General features: G+C 39.8%; 1 protein-coding gene across 5 annotated transcripts in view; it reads left to right on the top strand.

Moving 5' to 3' along the window:
- The window catches only part of Map2k4 (mitogen-activated protein kinase kinase 4), a 103,910-nt gene that overhangs the window by 44,695 nt on the left and 35,898 nt on the right, over positions 1 to 23,317 (top strand). For 3 of the 5 annotated variants that reach the window (XM_031354558.1, XM_031354559.1, XM_031354560.1), the window contains one exon: positions 10,025 to 10,199. The exons of 1 other annotated variant lie outside the window; for it this stretch is intronic. In XM_031354558.1, the coding sequence (XP_031210418.1) occupies positions 10,025 to 10,199 (175 nt within the window). Of the gene's footprint in view, positions 1 to 1,814; positions 1,954 to 10,024; positions 10,200 to 23,317 lie in introns of those variants that run through there. One more of the 5 variants, XM_031354561.1, reaches the window with a different exon arrangement.

Here is a 23,317-nt window from a genome sequence, read left to right as displayed (position 1 = left end):
ATCAGATGTTTATTTTGAGCATGACATCCATCCACCTGCTGAAAGGCAGTAGCTAAGAGAGGTGCCATTGTGCTAATAAGGAGGTTTGCTGCTCTAAGCACCTGCCTAAATGATAAGGAAGCCTGGAGAAGATTGTTAGATCCTTAATCCTATTGATCTGGGGTCAGGATATTTAAGAAAAAAACCCAAGTGCATTTTGAGATTAAATTCTGGAAATAAGTCTGTAGGATTTGAGTAGATAATCAGGGTTTCTTATGGTATAAAATTAAAAATTTAAAAGAGAAAAGGGATCTAGAAAAATACAGTGGATTAGATGCTTCAGTGATAACCAGACAGCATTTATGTCATGTCCTCAGTACGCTCTAGCTCCATGGCAGGTTCTTCTTGCAAATGAAGTTTGACTGGAACACAGCCAGTGATCTGGCTGCATGTTTACAATGGAGATTGTTTGCAAAGACCTTACTGTGAAGCCTGAAGTAATTACTATCTGATGCTGTACAGAAAAGTGTGATAGTCATAATGTATTCTTACGTCTATTGTAACTAACTGTTATGACAGATTTATTACCTTAAAGCAATAACAGTTTATTCCATCACAGTACTAGAGGCCAGAAACCGAGAATTAAGGTGTTGGCTGGGCTGTGCTTCTTCTCCTGGCTCTAGAGAAGACTCCCTCCCTCTCTGCTCCTCTTGGTAATATTGAGCATTTCTGGCCTTGTCTTAGTGGCGTTAGTTACAATCTTTTCCTTTATCTTCACTTTACCACCTTTCGTTTTTCTGTCTGTGTTTCCTTTAAGGAAAGCCATCATGCTTGAAATGTCTGAAAAAATCATCCATATGTATGAATAATATAATATATATATATATGTACATATATATATATATTTAATTTTAAGAAAGGGCTTTAGGATGGTGTAGCCGCCAGCAGCTATGCAAACCGGGTTCCTGAAAGAGAGGCAGGGGCCTGGGGAAAATAGAGGAATCGGACTGCGAGAGAAATAACCAGACCAAGTCAAAAGGTTCCGATCAAGGTCCAATGTGTATTTCAGAGTCTGAGAATATATAGGCAGGGAACCCATCCCCCAGTAAGCCAGGATCTTGTGGCCTACTAAGCATCTTCTTCTTCTGTCCGGAAGGCAGATGAAGCAGCTCTGCAGGGCGTGGTTCCTATAGGGAAGTTGCATACTTGGCTGAACATTAGACCTCACATAAGGGGGTAGACACCACCCTAGGTGAGCTAGCTGCTTATGGCAATGACAAGGTCTGATTCTGCCCGCTTGAGGCTGAGGGAGGTCACAGGCTGGCCTAGAACTTGTTATGTAGACCAGGCTGGCCCCAAATTTGTAGGTCCCCTTCCTGCCCAGCGTCACCATGCCCAGCAATTCTGCTATTTTGGACCTATATTAATCAAGGTGATCCCTTTCTGAGATCTGAAATAAGATTGTAAAGATAAGGTTATATTCTGTGGTTCTGGATAGAAATATATTTTAAGGGAGTACAGGGGATTATTCAAAAACTGGGCTTTGTTTTCTTAAACCACATTCTGTGTTAAGGTTAGTTAGTTGCTGGCCAGCTTCCTTTGGAAACTTGTGAAGAATACATTCTGCAGGAGATTTTGACTTTGGGGAAAGGTACTGGACTCAGTCTTCAAGTATGGGGCTGTATAAGCCACAGAGCATGGCCAGGTGGTGTTGAGGCAGTGGGATGAGCAATGCTGGAGAGGGAGAGCACCAGAATTCACAGGGACTTAGGAAGACAGCACCAGGATCTTCATCTCGTCCTCTTCTCATCTCTTCATGTCTCTCCTCAGCTCTCAGCTTTCAAACTCCAAACAGTAACAAACACATTTGGAGTTTTAATGAAAATGATTGGAACCAAAGCAAGAATCTGAGTTATGAGGGATGAAACTCATGGCTATGCCACTGGAAACAAACTGATTCAGAAGAAGCACCAAGTAAGCAAACAGTAGAGGCTGCTTAGAAGGAACACATCAGTGCAATGCCTAAGGCTTGTTTTTTGCTGGGATGTTTGTACTGTCCAAGTGTCTAAAGAACCAGCTGAGGCTGGCAGGTCTGGAGTGTTTCATTCGTCCTGTATGGGCACATTTGTGAGCCATAGTCATAATATTAATATTTGTCCTTGAAGTCCCTAGAAATCTCAGTCACCACCTTTGGGTCCATGTTTGAAATGGGATGTATGTGTGGTGAAGAATCAAACAGGAAACAAGAGGTTCCAGTGTAGATGCTGTCTTAAAGAGAAAATCCCATTTTAATTTGATGGGCTAATTAATGCCCATAGTGTCATCTGAATACTAAAGAATGAAACCCCTGATAAATAGAGGTGTAGAGATGATCATAAGAATTAAGCAGAAATGACTAGCAGTAGATCCAAATTAATATTTACTAAAAGTAAGGAAGTACTAAAGAAGCGCTCCATACTTTCTGAGAGTGTTGTTGGGATTGTAGATCATGTATCTGCCAAGGACTGGTGTATTCTGAATCCATTCAGAGATGCAGTGAAGAAACATGAAGCCCAGTCCGGGATTTCCAGGGAGAGTTTCCCAGAGAGAAAAGACCAAATGAAATCTTGTTTCTTTTCTAGTTGATTTCTGTAGTCTATAAATATGTTTATATTGGATGCCAAGTTTAGATGTAACAGGCCCTGGGAATATATTTTTTTTTCACTTTACCAAAACATTTGTGCATATGGTTGAATTGTATGTGTAAGCCTAAGCAGTTTTCTAGAAATACAAAAATTTTCTTGAATGCAGTAACAGTTGTATTTTTTGGAACCACTAGTATGTCAGGCTTATTGTATAGCTTGGATTAAATTAAGCTGCTTTATCACAGATCACAGTTATGCTGAACCCTTTACTCTTCCTTTGACAGGTCTTACAGTATCTTCTATACTGGCTTGGAATCTGTGATCCTTCTGCCTCAGCCCCCAGGGTGCTGACTTCCTGGTGTGTACCAATACACCTGATTCTCATGCTGGCTTCCATTGGCAGTTGTGCTAGTTATGAGACTACCAAAATAAAATTCTACTCAAGTTTTCTCCTCAGGCAGAGACTGCCTGTGGAAAGGTGGCCTTATTAGCCCTGCTTCAGGTCCCCTTTTATCCTTTCCTCCCCAATCAATCAATCAATCAATCAGTCAATCAATCAACAAACAAACAAACAACAGTTCTCCTCTTTAAGGGATGAGAGATGGGTGGGGAGCACACCTTATATGGGAAGGAAGTAGAAGATTGCAGTAGCAGTAAGACCAAGATTTAGGCTTTAGAGTCTTCTGCTGTCAGCTCAAAGGTTAATAAAGAGCAAGGAGACTAGGTGGGAGAATTTGAACTGGAGCTGTGGATGTTAGCAGTACTACATTAGGCTTTGGGTGTCTGCCTCACCAGCTTGTAGCATTTCTCACATGCAATGATACAAAAATAGAGGGAGGTTTGCATGTCTGTGGGATGCTTTTTATGTGGACCCTGCCTTGTTAATTCCAGTTGCCATGATCTCTCCACACTCCTAGATCCAAGTCCTCAATACAAAGATGTGGCAAACCTTTCTGGATCCTCCTCCCTCCCCCCCCCCCCCCCCCCCCCCACAGTAGTTTGAGCCCTCCAGGCAGGAGCTAGGGACAGTTGCATTTTTTTTCTCTCAGGGCCCACTACCATCTATGCCTGATGCTTAGTGTCTTAAGATTGTATCTTGTGTCTGTCTTTTCTGCTGTGATGTCATTCTTCTCTGCATACTCTAGAATGGGAAACTTGGTGCTACATAGACACAGACAAGGAAACAGGATTTATAACACTAGAAAACATCTTGGCTGGTTTTAGGAAGATTATTTCTCAGGATTCAAATAGTTTCTTTCACCCATCCCTAGCCAGAACTAATTCTCTTCATAAAGAAAAGAAATTAATTTGTAGGGGTTGGAAACATGGCTCAGTGGTTAACAGCACTTGTTGCTCTTGCAAAAGACCTGGGTTCAGTTCCTAGAACCCACGTAACTGAAGATTTAGGGAACTGACACCTTCTTCTGACTTCTGTAGGCACCAGACATGAATGTGGTGCACATATATACATGCAGCCAAAGAACTCATAATATAAAAAGTAATATAAATCAAAAAGAAATTTAAATGAAATGTAGCTTGTAAGAAGGGGCTGAGAAGCTAAAATGTGAGACTAGGTTTGGATGAATGAGCAGCAGTATTACTGAACAGAATGTCACATGAGGAAGAGTGATTCCTAGGAATCTGGAAACAAAGTAGTAGTGAGAGACCGTGTTACATGCAGCATGCACACTCAAACACAGTAGTTGCCAAGAACTGGATGGAAATAACTGATTTCAAAACAAACATAAATAACTGAATTTTTTTACATTCTTGAATTCATTGAGAAAGTAAACAAGCCTGTGAAACATTTTTCGTGGATAGAATTTATGGTTCTAGAGAGTGATTCTCAAGCTTCCTAATGCTGCAACCCTTTAATATAGTTCCTTGTGTTGTAGTGACCCCCAACCATGAAATTATCATTGCTACTTCATAACTCTAATTTTGCTACTGTTATGAGTCATAATGTAAGTATCTGGTTTCCGATGGTTCTAGGCTACCCCCGTGAAAGAGTCGTTTGACTCCCAAAGGAGTTGCAACCTACAGGTTGAGAACTACTACTCTACATGAAGAATTTGTTGGGCGAAGGAGCAGTGACAAAGTAGACTACTTGAACTAGCAGGTCTCAGTGTGCTCTTTCAGGCAAGAGAACAAGAAATGCTTCTTATTCCTCAACAGGCACAGATTGTTGAAGTCCAACAGTGACACAATAAAGTACAACTAGAGAGACAGTACTGGTAGTGTGCGACTGAAACCCCAGCACCTGTGAGGTATAGGCAAAAATTTGAGGCAGACTCAGTCTATACAGAACCTGACTCAAAAGAGACAGGGAAAATGTTACTTAATATCATTTTAAGTTAGAATGCAAAGAAAAGTTGGCTCTTGGCTGGTAGATGTTGCTGGTCCTGCCAAGTCTATGCAACCATGCTGTTCATCCCTGACCAAAATGACTGCTGAGTTAGAATGTTTTAGTGGAATTTGTAAACTCGTTTTTGTAATTTTTACATACAGTATAGACAAATACAAATAGAGAGTGTGTTTTCTTTCTGAATTGTGAGTGAGGTTTTCCTTTTCTCTACCCTTGGAGCCTTCTCAAAGGGTGTCGGCTTAGGGTACCTGGTTAGACAGGAGTGGCTCAGGAACCTGTCTGCGCTGAGTTTGCCAAGTGGACACCACTGTATTAACAGAGGGCAGGTATGAAGGTTTGAGTACTGCTGGAGCCATTTGTCACTTCCTTGGTTGTGTCACTGTTTAAAACAAAACAAGCAATGTGAAGTCTACCTACCTACACAGGAAACAACATAGAATTTACCCATCCATATAGAAAGCCCCAAGTGGCTTTGCCAAACATGTAGAATAGAAATACAGCCTTCCTCAGGATTTGGTCTGATTAATGTTCTGGAACATAATGTCACAGACAGTTATTTGTTTTTAAAATGTCTAGGTTTTAGGAAATTATAGATTTGTGTGGGTCAGTGAAAAGATGACAGCTAACATAGATGCAGTGTTAGTGAATGGAAAATTTGGTTATATCTGCCCAAAAGCTAAATAAGCAGAAGAGACGTCATGTACAAATTTGCCAGTTTGCAGATTTTCATGTGACAAGGTAAGTCTAAGATTTCAGATTTTAATCTCTATGCATTGATGCTACTTTAATAATAAGGCCTATATTAAGTAGATTCAAGCCCTATATCAAATGTCCTACTTAAAATCTTACATGTTCTATAGGGTTACTTTTATAAACATACATTTCTTTTGTATGCACACGTAGTGTGTCAGTTTTTCACTATGTGAATGTGTATGTGTTCTCTATAGGAACCAAGAATTATTCATTAGATTTAAGATTTATATCTTTAAGAAATCAGAGATACTTTTAAGGCAGAGCTTTTGACTAGAATTGCTGTGGGTTTGAAGATGTTTAGGTTATTGTCTGCCAGCCACTTTATGCTCAGTGAACGTTCCTGCTGACTTTGCCTCGTTTCATGCCAGATGCTGGGGCTATGGGACTCTGCCTCCCCTGAGAATCACTGGGAAATAAAATAACATTAGGGACTTTACTAGTTCAGGGTAAATTTGAGTGCATATAAACATCAAGTACATAGACAGTGGCAGAAGCCTTATAATTTCTTTCCTCCTTTTTATAGATTCATCCAGAGATAGGCTAGGGCTCATGTAGTGTTGTCACAGGTGAAGTCTAGAGTGCTTTTGTGGTAACCCTCATTCTCAGGACACTGTTTCCTTTCTCAAGGGCATTGGAGGAGCCTGGAGCAACGAGGAGGGGAAGAGTTGCATTAACTCTTTTTAAGCGCTGTTATTACTATTTGCCACTTCTAACTAACTGCAAGGAGATTGTTGGTATCTTAGATCGGCCCCTTTTTGAAAACTAAAACCAAACCATTGACAGTGTGGCTCAAACAACAGAAACTAATTTCTCACAGTTATGGAGGCTAGAGAGTCCAAGATCTAGTTACTAGGAACATAGGTTCTATTCTGAGGCCTTTTTCTGTGACTTCCTGATACCAACACCTCATTGCTGCTCATAGGACCTCATTTCTTCATGTATGTGGTAATGCAGCAAGCTCTCTAATGTCTTCTCTTACAAGAACACTAGTCTTGTTGGAGTAGATCCCATCTTTACTAACCTTCTTTAACCTCAATTATCTCTAAGGCCCTATTTTCAATACAGTCACACCAGAGATCTTTGGTATATGAATTTTGAGATGGAACACAATTTAGTTCATAAGCAGTCAGGACATACAGCATTGCTGCTTCATGTAGGAAGGATGGAGAGGAGAAAGGGTGGTGGACAATGTGGTGCTTACATCAGCCAATACTCTGGCTAATATATAGATTAGACATTATCACCTAGGAAATACAGCACTAACAGTGAAGGTATCTAGAAAAAGTTAATTGAAATCACTTGTAAACTGGAAGCAATATTTTAAATATTTGCTAATGTGAGGGCCATAGGAGTCACCAACATGGTTCCCACCACCTTTCCCTCAGGTTTCTCTTTTTGGAGAGACAAATCTGTGAACTGCTTTGACAAAACACAATATGGTAACAATCAATGGAATACCACTTCATGACTGCATTATGTCACATGCATATGCTACCATCCTTGAGAATGGAAATGAATGCAGCACTCTTACATGAAAGCTTTATATAAAGGCATGGAATAGCAACAAACACAATGCTCTCTAATGTTAAGGGTGAATTTTACCATTATGGACTCTCTCTGCTAAGAGTTTAGGTTACTTTAGTCAGCTGCATAGCTTTGAGATTAACACCTTTTTTCTTTTTGAAAGTTAACAGTTAAATAACTAAGAGATACAAAATATCTTATGAACTAATGAAAATGCCCAAAATTGAGTAAGGCATCAGTTATTCAACTTTATGAACATAATACAAAATCACAGAGAACATGTCATGGTTACAACATCACCACAGCATGTCACTCATACTGGGCCTCAAATCTTTCCGGGAAAACTGAACCACTTTCTCAGCTTCCACTTCAACAGTCCAGCCTTAATGGCTTCCAAAGGATAGCACTATGTAGGAAGCCTGCCTGAACCCAACCATAACTCTAGCTGGCAGTCAATTTCTGGTCTAAACTACTTTAGGGGTTAGGGTAGTCTGAATGAAAACAGTCTCCATAGTTCATGCATTTGCATGTTTGATTCCCAGTTGGTGGGACTTTTAAAAAACGATTAGAAGATATGGCCTTGTTGGAATAAGTATAGCCTTATTGAAGAAGTTGTGTCACTGGGAGTGAGGTTTCAAAAGCTCAAACCAGACCCAGTCTGTCTCAAGATGTAAGTAGCTCTTAGCTACATCTCTAGTACCATGTCTGCCTGCCTGCCTCCATGCTCCCCACCACGATGACTAACCTTCTGAAACTGTAAGCAAACCCCCCAATTAAACACCTTATTTTATAAGTTGCTTTGGTCAAGGAGTTTCATCACAGCAATGGAATAGTACTAAGACAGGAGCCTAGAAAAGAAAACCTACAAACAACAGAAGATACAGCTATTGAAAAGCTTGGCAAGAAGGCTGGCATTAAGGCTCAATGGGTTACGAGACTTGCTGCCACATACAACCATCTGGGTTCAATTCCTAGATCATACATAGGAAGAAGAAAACAGACTCTCACAGGTTGTGTGCTCTGACCTCAAAAAGCATGCCATGGCAGGTGTGCTGCATTCATTTCCATTCTCAAGGATGGTAGCATATGCATGTGACATAATGCAGTCATGAAGTGGTATTCCATTGATTGTTACCATATTGTGTTTTGTCAAAGCAGTTCACAGATTTGTCTCTCCAAAAAGAGAAACCTGAGGGAAAGGTGGTGGGAACCATGTTGGTGACTCCTATGGCCCTCACATTAGCAAATATTTAAAATAGTGCTTCCAGTTTACAAGTAATTTCAATTAACTTTTTCTAGATACCTTCACTGTTAGGCCAGTGCTGTATTTCATAGGTGATTAAAATGAGCCATGGAGATGGTATCACCTAGTGATTATAAATGGAATTTCTTTATGTTAGAGTATTTCCTGGCTTACTCTGTCTATTTCAGGAAAAAGATTACTGAGAAAAATCTCTTTGTTATCACCTGAATATCTTTTCCATCTTCAGAGATCAATGTTGGCTTCATCAGGACTAAAGTGGTCACTTGGGCCTGGTTGCTGGGCTTCTGTCACTAGAAGCTAGATGTGCCAAGGCAGGGGTGGAAGCGAAAAGCACTTGTGTAGGTGGAAGTCACTGACAGAACTCTCAAGCTTGCAGTATGAGAACCTCCTGTTTGGAGCACAGCTTCCCTAAGTCATTTAGATAAAATATATTAAGCTTTTAACTGTACCCTTGAATCCTACTTATTATCAACATTGGTTTGGGGGAAGAGAGATTTTAGCATTCTAAAGTTTTGAGGCCCTTAGAACTAGCCACAGAAAACAGTTCTACAAATTTCAGGAGACATTGCAGAGTTCTTCAAGAACAACATAGATAAGTGAGCCGTAAACCATCCTTGCTCTTATCTCAAGGCTGGACTTGGAACTTAATATAAAATTGAAAACTAGTTGATACTAACTGTTCTCTTCATGTGTGTTGCACTTTCTAGTTTGACATAGTTTGTTCTCACATATATGGAGAGGGAGAGGAGAAAGAAAAATATGGTATCTGTATTGGGATTTGGGTGTGATATTTAATGCCAAGTGACCTCTGCATATTCTTTGAGTAACCAACTCCCTTTTAAGCACATTCATTACTCCTGCTGTTGAACAGAGGCTGAAAGATTTGAATAAGACAGTGCAGGTTCCTCTTAGTTAGCTGGCTTTTGCTTAACTGTCCCCCACTTTAGTACAGTATAAACAGTAACAGGATAGTGTATTAAAGTACTCACTCCCATGTGTTGCTAAAACTGCTGGGAATACTAGAAATGTTGCTTTCCAACTTACCCCATATGCTCTGCTTTAATTTCTATAGGCTACTCCTGGGCTTTGGAGTTTAAACAGTAGGTCAGGCTATCCTCAGGTACAGCAAATTTTGGAAACAGCTTTACCAGCTAGAGGGTGTGATAGGGTAAGCATTTGTAGAGATGAATTCTCAGTTCTGGGCTCTTGAGGTAATAGAGTTTTGTAGGCTTGAAAGGGGTCTACTACTGAGTAATCAAAACTACTAGTTTCATCAGCAAAAGGAGATTGGGTTGTATGAATGTCTGTGAAGGTGTGCCTTCTAGATACCTAAATGCAATCTATTAAATTTCAATGTGTAAAAAGCAAGATGGCACAAACAGCTCCAGAACAAGGCCAGGCTGCTTGTGTCCTAATGAGCGGATGAGTGTTCCCACAGCGTACTCAGTGCTAGCTAAAGAAAAAAGTTAAAACCTATTTAAAATGTGGAAAAATTGCTTCCCAATATTTTAACAGAGAGAGACTGAGAACACACAGCATTGAGTCATCAGGAAAACTGAAGATCTCCCCTGAGCAACACTGGGATTTCACTGCAGAGGACTTGAGAGACCTTGGAGAAATTGGACGAGGAGCTTATGGTTCTGTCAACAAAATGGTCCACAAACCAAGTGGGCAGATAATGGCAGTTAAAGTAGGTGATGCCATGATTACTTTTGGTACTTTAATCCATTAGCTGAAATTTTGTGGTACAGCAACACCACTTTTCTGTTCTTACCTTTGTGGTAATAATGGGTGTTAAAAATTCTGTCTGCTTTCCCTGAGGGTGTTTTGTGTAAAGGTTGTCTTACTGGTTGTATGTTTTCTTGCTCTGGAATGTGAGTGTGTGAAGTATGTGTGTTCATTACATTTTTGCCACGATACATTAACAGGTTTTAAACTTCTGGCCCCTTCACTGCCAAGGTGAGTTCAGGCTGGGCCACTGCACCCCTGGGAGCAGGGCAGTGCTGCTCTGAGCCAGGCGGGAGCTGGAGGAAGAAGCAGCACACTGGGCTGGGCAAGGTGCGGGGCTAGGGCTAACAGCAGTCTTACTGAAGGTTTCCTGGAAACCACGCACATGCTGTTGCCACTAACCTCAACCTTACTCGGTCCTGACCGGCTCGGCTTCTGTTGGTTTATTCCATCTCTACTCAGTACTGCCCTGTTCCCTGGTTTAAAAGTTGTATCTAAATGTGTACCTTGTGATAATACTGTCACCTCTGTCCTAATTGTGTTGTGCCATTTAATTTGTTCATTTACCTTCTTCCCTTAAAAAAAGCCAGAAGTGGAGATTTGGTCTAAATCATACCCAGCAAGCCTCTGTACCTGTGATGAACTGACAGTGTTCATCTTGCTCTTAATGGATTTGCATAACTGTACTTTGTTTGTATAAATGTTTAAAAAGCATTATGTTCTGTTTAAGATACTCATGGCACACCAGCAATTTAGGGGCAATCTTAAAAGAAAAAACAAGATATGGCCAAAGTCTAACTACACTCAAAATACCCATGAGAACAAATGACATCTCAGTTTATAACAGTTGAGAGCTGCTTTGCAGATAGTCTAATTTAATCTTGTTACTCTCTATTTTGAGTCTGTCAAAATGGCTTGCAGGGATGACACTGAGGAGTGGGTCTGTCTCCCACTGTGTTAATTCTGTCTGAGGCCTGTTGCAGCAGCATCTTGAAGGTGTTTGTCTCCAGTGTTCAGTGTTTCTTCACTGCTGGGTCATGTCAGGATAATGCTAAATTAGTGTTGAGGAAAAATTTTATGTTTCTCTTCAGTTTCTTGGTTTCGACCATATTTTCACAATGTGGAAAGAAAGGTGCTTTTGGTAGGAAGAAGTGTATACATTCATAAAATTTTACATGTGGCTCACAGATCTCTAAAAATGCACACTAGGACCTCAGCTCTAGAATATCCATTAAACCAAAGTGTGCCTCTTAGAACTCAAAGTGGTTTCTTTATTGTTATCTTGTGCTCCTGCACTGTAAGGGGAGGAAGTGATTAGATTTAGATGCTTCTTTGGTATTCTGCTGTCCTTATGCGCTTGTCTCTTGGTGTGGCATCCAACTTCAGTTGCAGGAGTGAAGGGAAAGCTTCATGGACAGCTAAAGACTATTACTGATTTTTTCTTATGTTGTGTATACTTCATCTGTGATGTTTAGCACCAGATATTATTTAGTTATGAGGATAAACTTTTTTTTGTTTTTTGTTTTTGTTTTTTCAAGACAGGATTTCTCTTTGTAGCCTTGGCTGTCCTGGAACTCACTCTGTAGACCAGGCTGGCCTCGAACTCAGAAATCCGCCTGCCTCTGCCTCCCAAGTGCTGGGATTAAAGGCATGCACCACCACTGCCTGGCTGTGGATAAACTTTAAAATGAGTAAAAGACTTTAAAGAAAAAGAAAGCACTTCATTGTGACATTTCTTGGTGACTAATTTGATCATATTTGGGGTTGTATAATGGTTAATCAAGTTTTGAGAGTGAAAGTGTTGTATTGTTGTCTAACACTTATAAGAAATAGATACTATTATAACACCAGTGACTCTTTTGAGGGCAACATTTGCAGTGCTAATATGAATTCCAAAGCTTGTGTGCTCAGAGACAGTTATGGAACTTATATGTGTAGCTGTCAAATGTACACTTTCTAGCTGAACTGTTTGTGTACTCCTTTAAGTAGTTGAGCACACATATAGTAAGTAGATTGGGTCATGAGAAGATAACACTAAGGCATAACTTGACAGATCAGGGAATGTCATTGGATTCCATGACTTCATTAATACTGGAAGAATAAGTCATTTTGGATCATTATGCCTTGATACTGGTTGGTGAATTATAGATGTCACCTACTTTGGAATTTTAAACATGTATTCCTTTAGAGAGACATAGTCTTTTGACACAAGTCATCATGTAGGCACATAGAGCACCCTGACAAGTATGACTATATAGAAGGGATCAGTGGGTGAGGACGAGTTAGACTTAGTATGTTGTAGTTGAAGAGAGACAGCCACACAGTGAATAACTTTTCGTTGTTGTTAATTGACAAACATTTCCTGAAATAGCCCAGTGCTAGCTAGTATTTGAACATGGATTTTGGTACTGTGGAGAAGGATTTTTGTATTGGGTATTAAGTCTACCCTACAAATTATCTTCAAAATGTACTTTAAATAGCTGTGAAAAAGTGGACTGTGAATTTCTTTTCATGTTTTGATTACTCATCTTTACTTTTGAGAAAGCTTTTGCCCAGATTGATTAGCTATGTACAAGAGAAGGTTGAAAGGTGTCTTACCTGAAGTAAGTATCTCAAAGACCGAATTTGAAAATTGACTAAGATATAATCAGATTTAACAAGGAACATATAAAATGTGTCCTTAGACAGTTCCCAGTATATTCACAGACAAATGTGGACATTTTTAATCTCTAAGTTTTAATTATACTCAGTGGGCAAAGACCTATTGCTTGCTAGTGAATGTGAGTAAACAATTTGCCTGTCAACTCATGCCAGGATGATTGGGCCATAGCTGTGTAGGAAGAAGGCTTTGTTGGCAGTGAGGTCTCCTAAAGTGTTGTAAAAAGAGGGCAGCTGTCAACTCTTCAACTGGAAGTCATTCTTGACTTTGATCATTATTTTCTACAAATGATATTTATTTGATGTTCAATTATATGTTTTAAATTAAAAAATTCTAGAACAGATTCATTGAAACAAAACAGTCATAATGAGATATTCCCTGTCTCTCTCTCTCACACACATAGAGCAGTGCTTAAATTAAAAATATAAATTACCCCAAATTTATCTTTTTTTATGGTGGATACAGATTTGTTTCTTGAAATACATAGCACACTCTAGTCGAATATTAATTCTTATGTAATGAAATAGCACATGAGAAATTCTAACTGTAGTAATAACTATTTATTAACATTTACCCATAGCCCTCTTTTCCCACCATTCCAATATGCACTACTGTGTTCTCAGGTTCGGAGAGAAATGTTTTCCTGACTTCACAAATGAAGCTGCAGTTTGCCTACACAGCTGGCTGCCTTGCAGCTATCATGGAACCTTCCTGACCAGGACTCCATTCTGTTGTATGGAAGGGTAGTATTCCACAGTGTGAATGAATACACAGCATTCTTTTTATCTACTACTTAGAAATTAGATGCACAAGTTATTTTTGTCTATGGATGTTGTGAATAGCACTGCAGTAGATTTTGATGTTAATGGACTATTTTTCTCAATGGCAGGGTAGTCATAGATCGAAACAAACATGAAGTCACTGTTCTTTAAGAAAGCCAGTTTCTCAGCATAGCTGTCCACAAGAGTTGGTTGTAGTAAGTAAATCTCAAGGTTTGGTCTATTAGGATTAGGTTTCTTAAGTAAGGTTAGAGAAATTGATGTCTGGGATAAACACCTACACCATCAGGATGTAGGTAATCAGAATCAGAAGACAAGGCATATGCTGGGATTTGGGAGGAGATGAGAAAGAGCAAATTAGGTGTCATACAGTAACTCCGACTGACACTTGCATATGGTGACCAGCACCAGTTGCTACTATGAGAAGGAAGACAGACATGAGTCATCCAGCTAGGTCATATCACAGTAAGTACTGCAGACAGTATGGGGATTATGATGGCGTCTCAGCCCTCTGCTTGGGGAGCTTTCTGTGCTAATCAGGAAAATAGGCCATTACTTTAGGTTGGATGCTTGGGCCAGACTGCCAATGGTGTGATAGTGTATGTTAGGGCTTCAAAGATTTTCTTTTTGTTGCTGATTTGCTTGATATGTCTCATTTTTTTCCTATTCTCAACTCTGTTCCTTTGCTTTTTCTGTTTTATTAATTTAACTATTTTTAATTCAGGACTGGACACTTGATCTTTGATATTTGGATGTTGACCGCAGTGTTCTTGAACTAGAACTTAGATGCTTAGTGGGAAGGACGAGGTTCCCTACAGCTTAGCACTTCCCTACCATCTGCTGGTTAGGTAGGTCTGCCCTTGGGGCAGATGGTACAGGTGTGGTATGTATAACTTTTCCAGGGGTATAAATATAAATATTAGTAGAGCACTAATGACAGACTAAAGGAAGACTCCTACCCAGAGTTAGAGTGTTTATTGGAATTACTTATAGTGACAAGGTGAGAGATTACTTAGAGGAGTAGGAGAACGTGGGGAGTTGTGAAAAGCCCCACCCCAGCACTTAGGGAAGCTGAGTCTCTGGTGTTCTCTGACTGTCCTTTCAGGCAGTTCTGCCTGCTGGGGAACAGTTGTTACTGTTTGTATATCCCCAGGGCTCTGTGCGGCTTCTAAGTTTCAGGAGTTTCCTGGGTCTTTTGCCAGTCATTTGTTTTCTGCTTCTTAACCATCCCTCCTCTCTCTGGGTTGGAAATACTTAAGTTTGAAGGAAATCAAAACAGTGCTCTACTTTTTCCTCTGTCTCAATGTTTCTGCTTTCTGTTAATAGCGCCATGTTCTCTATGGAAGGGATAATTGATATATCTGATTATTTTCTTCTATCTACCACTGAAGGTTAGGCTATTGTGCTATAGCAACAGTTATCTAATCTCAGGAGCTTGACTGGCTGTGAATCTGTACTAAATGCTGCCCATTGCAAGAAATAAGTTTCTCTTCATGAATTACCTAGGCTGACAACAGCAGTGATTTGTGGTTGTAAATACAAATCTTATAAAGACAATTTGATAGACATATCATATCTATTTAACAAAACAAGTTGGATTTTTTTTCCCCCTCTCATTGGGGTCTTTTAACTTCATGTTTTTGCCATAGGTTATAGTAGCAGATACATTTTCCCTCTCGTGCAGAGGGCCTTAATTCCAATCAGAAGGCAGTCGGTTGTACCCATGACAGTTGTAGAATGCAGTCTTACACCAGTCAGCACATCTTACTAGCGTATTGCTCATATAGGTCACAGGCTCCATAACTCAGCAACACCGTGAGTGGTAGTTAGCCCCAGGCAACCTACATAGTACCTTCCTGTACCACAGAAGTAAGCCAATGGGGAAAGGACTTCCATTGCAGTCCTAGCCAGATTCCTTCATGTCTGAGGCAAAGGCAATGGTGCCATCAGCATAAGTTCTAGTTTTGGCATGCAACCAAGAGCAGTGGCAGTAGCTTTTATGGCTTGTGGGGCTCAGGGCCTCCCTGACTAATAACTGACAAAAAGGAAGCCCAACTCCTAATACTGATTTTTCAACCAACAACTTTATGGTTCTCGAGAGTGCCATTTACCACTCACAAGGTGCTTTCATTTAAACTCCTTAACTACACTTTTTAATGTTCTTCCAGTTGCTTTTAAGACACCCGAAGGTTAGCATTATATAAATGAACCATTTTACAGAAGGTAGACAGGATCCCTGAAAACCTGCTATCTATTCTAAGCAAGTACCAGTTTCTTGGATGGCTAAGAGTATTTAAAAAAAAAAAAAAGAAATATTATCCCAGGTCCAGAGCAGCATGAAAAGATCTCACTTGTCTCAGTTGTCTCAGATGGCTCAGCAGGAAAGGCCCCTTCTGCCAACCTGAAGGATGGCATTTCCTCTGACTTGTTTACATCCCCAACACATACATACAAAGCAAATATAATGTAGAAATATAGAATAAAGAAAATATAAAAACCATAAATAACCAGTGTTGGGTACCACAATATGGAGGAGAAACACCACCCCATTTGACATTCTAATCTAGTTCTTGTGTATGAGTCATCCACTGACCCATCACGGGGTACTGTGCTTACTTTGTCCCTGATGGTCTCTGTGGGATCATCTTAGTCCCAGGGGGAGCAAGGCCACATTTGTGTCTGTGACTGGAGCTGGTACTTCAGTTTTGACAGGCTAAGGATGGCCCTTGCTCTTTCATGAGCTACATCTGGCTGCTCAAAGGGTGCCATGGCAAGCAAACAGTATTCACTCCCAGAGTTGCGTGACTTTTCCTAGGGAGAAGAGAACATTTTATTTACCCCAGATAGGACTCCAGGGGCACACCAGAGAAACAGCTCCACCCAAGAGTAGCTCTGTGAACCACTAAGTTCTTTAGTGCTACTAAAGACACAGGGAGCATAGGTGAGGGATTACTTATAGAAGCTTTGATGACTCTAAGGCATCCATATCACTGAAAGCCCCACCACAGAGTGGGTGATGACTCAGGAAAGCTCCATTCCTTGAGAGCCAGCAGGAACCTCCTCTCTGGCTGTTTGTTATACTGTTTGTATAACCCTAGGGTGGGGGTGTGTAGGTGGTGGCACTTATAGAGCTTCCTGAGTCTTTAAGTTTATCCTCCTTGTGACCCTTCCTCCATCCTCCACACGAGAATCTTTAATGTGGGAAGTCAGGGATGGTAAAAGTACACTTTGGCTTCTTTCTCCAATACTTCTGTTAGAAGTTCCATCAGTGAATGGTTTTGGTGGATGTTGATGGTCAGTAATCACTGAGGGAGAGTGTTTATTTTAGTGTTTATATTTATGCCTTACATATTGCTCTGAAAGCCTTAATGGGATAGTGACAGAAGTAAAAAATTCCCTTTTGATATCATATAGTGCTATATTAAGCAATTAAAAGACTATAATGATAACATTTGATTATTTAAATCTGGATGAGATGTAGAAGTCATGGCTCTGTTGCTTGATTTGAGAAAAATCTCTATTATCTTGTGATCTCATTTTATTGGTCAGATCATGTGACTAAATTAAGAAATCCATGATTACCTTAGAGGTGTATTTCCTTTTTTCTTTTTTCTGTTTGTTTGTTTGTTTGTTTGTTTGTTTTTTCCAGACAGGGTTTCTCTGTGTAACCCTGGCTGTCCTGGAACTCACTCTGTAGACCAGCCTGGCCTCGATCTCAGAAATCCACCTGTCTCTGCCTCCCAAGTGCTGGGATTAAAGGCGTGCGCCACCACCACCCGGTGTATTTACTATGCACAGTACAAATTGAGACTGCCCAGGAGAGGGGATTCCACAGATATGACAGAGCTACCTCCAGTCAGGCTGGGTTTTGAATTAAATCTGTGCTTTTTTTGTTGTAGCTCCAAGTCAGTGGTTTTCAGAGTGTGAGTTCCTTTTTGTAAAAGTTTTATGTGAAGCTCAGTAAATAAAATAGATAATAAGTAGAGGTTAGAAGAGGCTGAGAATATACTAAAGTAGTAGAAAGTGATTAAATGAGCCTGAAGTCCTGGGTTCAGTCTTCAGCATGAAACAAACAAATAAAACAAAACAAGAGAAGGGGTTGGGACCCTGGGAAAAATGATAGCTCTTATTTACCAGTTTTAGAAGTCCAGAGAATACCAGTTCAAAGGCACTATTAGAGTTGGATTAAGGAAATGCTTGTTATAGATAAATTTTTAACCAACTCATTGTGTGTTTCAGATCATACTCGAGTCTAGTTTGTAAAACTAATGATTGTTTAGTAGACTTATCTGAATTGTAGTACTGAGTTATTTCCCAATATGCATAGCTATTTGGAGAAATACTAGACTTACCATAGCTCTCCCTTCTTGGGCATATCTGAACTAATATTCCTAACTCTTTTGCTGTCTTAGGCCTTTGCCCCTAATTATCCTATAGATTTGGATCATTGTCTCTATTAATGTCATAGGTACAGGAATGATGACATGATCTCTACACTCTAGAAACTTTAGTGCTGGCCAACATTGTGCTATTTGAATGTGTATGATGTGCTTAGTAAAAAGGAAGAAGCCCCTTTATCAAGGCTTATCGAGCTTGGTCCATTATACTATCCTATTACTGTGGTGGGATACAACATATTCTTCCAAGTTCTCAGTGCACAGCCAGAATATATAAAAAGTATCAGACCTTTGTGTCTTTAGTGAAAAAAATGGGAAGTACCAATATTAGCTTATTAATTTGGTGAAGATAAACCTAGAAGTTTATAAATTGTTTTCACTTGTAAAAAGACTTCAGTGAATTTTCAACTAAAATTCACATTCTTGTGAACTTAATAACTGCAAGTACCCTCACAATAATTTCATAATCAATAGATATCATTTATGACTTTCAGACATGAAAACAAATGTTGTTTCTTTGATCTACATTTCATGCTCATCTCCGTACCCCACCTTCTCTGCCTTAGATGATGTCGCCATCTGTTCTTGTTAATCATGGCACTATGAAATGTCTTGGGAATTTAAGTATGTGATCTGTGTAGAGACTTGCGCAGCTTAAGATAAACTTGTTCAACAGAAATCTGAGTCAATGGAAGACAGAAAATAAAAATTCTTAAGATTTTTTTTGTAGTCCAGAGGAAGGTTGTATGGAATAATGGGGCTATAATAAGTAGAACAGGGTGCAGGGCACATGCTTTTCCATTTTCTTCATAGCTACTGCTTTTAGCAGCAGATATTTAGTAAACAACAGTGTGTGTGTGTATACATAGTTTTTGTGCATGTTAATTACGAGGACTAGGCACATTTCCCTCCCTCCCTGTCTTCCTTCTCTGATCCTCTGAGTTGTTTCCTCTCCCCCTTTCTCTGTTTCTATCTTTCTCTCCTTCTTCCTTCTCCATTTTCTCACTCTCTTTTCCTCCCTCCCTCCCTCCCTACCTCCTTCCCTCTTTCCCTTCTTTGCTCCTTCCTTCCCTGTGGAGAGTTTCCCTGTGCTATATTTGCTTAATCTAACAACTGGTTTTAGAATTTTTGCATAGGTAGTATTATCATTGTCAACACAAGGTAAAGCAGCTTATCATCACTAGAGTTTTTCATTTTTGTCATGGGAGTAGTTGCTGTTTTTGGTCTTCATACAAATTTGAACTTGTCAGTTGCTTAAAATATGGAGCACACATTTTGATAATATTGTGATAGGTGCTTTTGTAGAGGAATGAACCACATAAAGAGGAAATGGCTTCATTGTTCTACATTTGGTTAGCAATACATTGAAAATGACAGTTTGCTTGTTAATGGGCAATGGATTGTTTGAATCCTCTATCAGATTGCTTTAATTGGGCTCTGGGATAACTTGAAAAGTTTATGCACTGATTTCTTCAGCAGTTACTGAGCCTATCGCCTTGCTGAGAGGTCTCTTGTCCGTACCCCCCCATTTCTGATCAGGAAACCTGCTTCTTTTACATTGGAGTACCTCTGAAAGATGGACCTGTGCCTCAAGTGTAATATCTAATTTACCTTAATATCTTCCTGTCCTCTGTACCCTCAGATGAGCCATACAGAAACTTGACAAATATTGGTCACATGAGAACTTGGGACTTGTCTGTGAGGATGGGGCTATGACCCTCTCCATTCCTGAGCCCTTTATTTTTGCCTCTCTATGTACATTTTTTCCATTTACCTTTTGTGTTGACACTGATAATACTACTTATGCAAAAATTCTAAAACCAGTTGTTAGATTAAGCAAAACAAACAAAGTGACAGAACTGATAGCCATGTTACATGTTTGTTCTCCTTGCTGTTTCCAAGTCTATGGAATGGCTGTTTACTGAAGTCGATACTTGATCTTCTCAGCTCTAGATTCTGGTATGGTTGTTGATTCCTATCCTTCTCGTCTGCAGTGTTCTAATTCAAGAACTGACATATGTCATGCACTCTGTGGAGCTACAATTTCTAATCAATAGCAAACACAGCTTGCCATCTTTTGGGGGTTTTGTTTGTTTTTTTTTGTTTTTAACTGTAGGTTATCTTTGGAATATGTGTTGACCCAATTCCCTCTCTCCAATCAGGAATGGAATCAGGAACCCAGAGGCCACTGTACACATGTCATCTAAGAGATAGAAACTTTCATTCTGCCTCACTTTTGCTCATAGCTTAATGTGGTAGGAAGAAAAACTAGGTTGATCTGGTAAGACTAAGTAGTTGTCCACCAGACAAAGAGAGTCAGAGAATGTCATTTAGGTAGGCTCTGGCTGGCCTCTTGAAATGTAGAGATTTTGGAGAATCCTGATTTGGCTGTAAGGGACAGCCTTAGAGTTACGGTAAGAACCATTTTGTGTTTTTTTAGCACTTAACAAAATGCTTCCTGGTGACCCTGTGTAAAGAGCCTGTGTAAGACCCTTTGTCTTAGTCACTATTTATTGCTGTGGGGAAACACCATGACCATGGCAACTTTTGTAAGAGAAGAAAGGCATTTAATTAAGGGCTTCCTTACAGTTTCAGAGGATCTATTATTTTTGGTCGCAGGAAGCATAGCAGCATGACATAGCAGCTGTCATGGCAGGTATAGTGCTGGAGAAGTAGCCGAGAGTTACATCCTGATCTGCAAATAGACACACTGGGCCTGCTGTGTACTTTTAAAACCTCAGAGCCCACCCCCCAATGACACACTTCCTCCAACAAGGTTACACCTCCTTTTCTTTTTTTTTTCAAAGAGTACCACTCCCTATGACTAGGCATTCAAATATATGAACCTATGGAGGACATTCTTAGTCAAACTACCACAGGCTCATAAAAGGAAAGGGAGTTCCTGTGAGCCTTTCTTACTTTATTCCCTACATATTCATCCTTAGCCATAGTCAATCTTCCTTCCTACTTTCTCTGTCACATACAAGTCTTCCTAACCTATCCCTAATAAGGATTGGTTTATCATCCTGCTTCTCCTTCTTTGCACTCTGTTTTTTTTTTTTTCCCTCAGCCTTGGAAATAAATGTAAACAAGAAAAGTAGAAGGTGGGAGTGGGCACATTTATGACTGTATCAGGTCATATCATGCCAATAAGAAGGGATCACCCTAGTTTTCTCTGAATTATATGCTGCTTATCTCCATCTTGTTGCTTCTCTGCCTCCAGTCCCTAGCCCTTCCTGTGATTGTTGTTTATGAGCTCTTCCAACTCCTTTCCATGATAGCATGCATCTTAATTTACTTGAGATTCTCATACTATTTGTTTTGTCACTAGCCATTCATTTCTCATGAGTGCCAAATGTGTGGGAGGTGTAGGGTAGGGTTAGAAAAGCATGGTGCATTGTGGGAAGAGCCACCTCAGAGGTCTGAGTGAAAATTTTGAGGACAGCTGCTACTCTCACATTCGTATCATTGTTCAATATCAGTTAAAAGGATTGTATTTGTACTTTATTTAAATCTAGGTTGGAGAAACACAGGCACTGGGGGCTGCAGATGTGATTTAGTGGTAGAGCAACTGGAAGTGGTAGAGCAACTTCCACATCAGGAAGAACCTTCCCCTCCCTTCATATCAGTCCTTAATCCCAACCACAGGAAAACAGAAGTGCAAAGATGAAGCAGTGCTCACCTTGCTCAGAATTTGAACCAAGGAACTCATGCATGGTTTCTAAGAAATGTTCATTTATTTACATCTTAAATTTAAGCTGAGTAAGAGTGGCCAGCCTACTCAAGGGTTCTCCATCCTTCACCACCACCAAACAAACTCAAGGCATTCTGCATGAGGCCAGTGTGTTAGTGTTAAATTAATTAGTAACTTCTAGCTACTGCACTGTATTAAAAAAGATAGTAAGCTTTCAACAGCTTCTTAGGAATTGGGCAAATTTTCCCTGATTTTTTATTATAAATGAACTTTAATCATGAGATGACTTTTGGAAGTGTTTCATGGTTTCTTATAGACCTTTCAACCTACTCTTTGAATTTAAAAAAAAGGAGAAGAAAAGATAAAGGCTTGTGTTGCTCAATCTATCTGTCTTATTCAGCTTATATTTAAGATGTAAATAAAAGGACATTTCTTAGAAACCATGCATGAGTTCCTTGGTTCAACTTCTGAGCATGTGAGCATTGTTTCATCTTCACAGTTCTGTTTTCCTGTGGCTGGGATTAAGGACTAACTGAAGAGAGGGGAAGGTTCTTCCTGATGTATTCAGCTTTATGTGGAAGTTCTGCTTCTTTAGGATTAATCCACATTGGCCTTACTTGTTGTGAATGGTAGAAACTTCCCGTGCTACTGTTTTGATTTCCCGTAAGAAAGTGTTCTGTAGCAACTGTATTACTACTAGAGTTATACACTCCTTATCCTTAGATATTCTCTAACTTGAGTGATTTATCAAGAACTAAGAGTCATTAACTTGAATGTGCTGTTAATGTAGGTTTATATTTGTAATTAATTCTCCTTTGGGAGGACTGGTAGGCCTCTTGAATTGGGTTAGTTTGTTAGGTGTTCATTGAGATAAATGTTATAACTCAACCCTAGAACTTTACTGTAGTTACTGAGCAATGTTTTCTCAGGTCAAATCATTCAGGTGGAATCCCAGCAGCTGGCTGCTCACCTCTACCCACAGACCTTGAACAAAGGGTGAAGGGAAGGGGGCATGAGTCTAGTGCAGAGTGTCCGGGGCATAGCAGTGTCACATTGACCGGAAGCCATCCAGTAGCTGTGTCCCTTTATGTACAGAAGTGAACTAAGAATGGTGTTGCAGATGAGCAAATTCTCCTGCCAAAGCTTAGAGTCTAGGAACTGTCCTTCATTCTGGACAGGAACAATGCTGCCAGGAAGTGCAGCTGCGTCCTTATGCTAGGGAGCACCATGTTTTCTTTCTTTAGTGATAGCAGAGTTGGGAAATTTGCTTCCAGAAGTCAGACATGGATGTGAACTGTTGTGGTTTTTACTGTAATGTCCTTTTTTTAGATTTGGACAAACTTTATAAAAATAAAAAAATAAAACAAAATTTAAAATCATGGTTTCTAATCATGTGTGTTAGTATTTACCAGAATAGACATGTAGATAGAAGAAAGATAGAAAATTGATAATTAAGAAAAAAAACTTGCAGGGCGGTGGTAGTGCATGTCTTTAATCCTAGCACTTGGGAGGCAGAGGCAGGTGGATTTCTGAGTTTGAGGCCAGCCTGGT

The sequence above is a fragment of the Mastomys coucha genome, unplaced genomic scaffold, assembly GCF_008632895.1.
Source record: "Mastomys coucha isolate ucsf_1 unplaced genomic scaffold, UCSF_Mcou_1 pScaffold5, whole genome shotgun sequence".
Classification (NCBI taxonomy): Eukaryota; Metazoa; Chordata; class Mammalia; order Rodentia; family Muridae; genus Mastomys; species Mastomys coucha.
The sequence above is the reverse complement of the archived record's forward strand: the minus strand, read 5'-3'. Positions and strand labels throughout refer to the sequence as shown.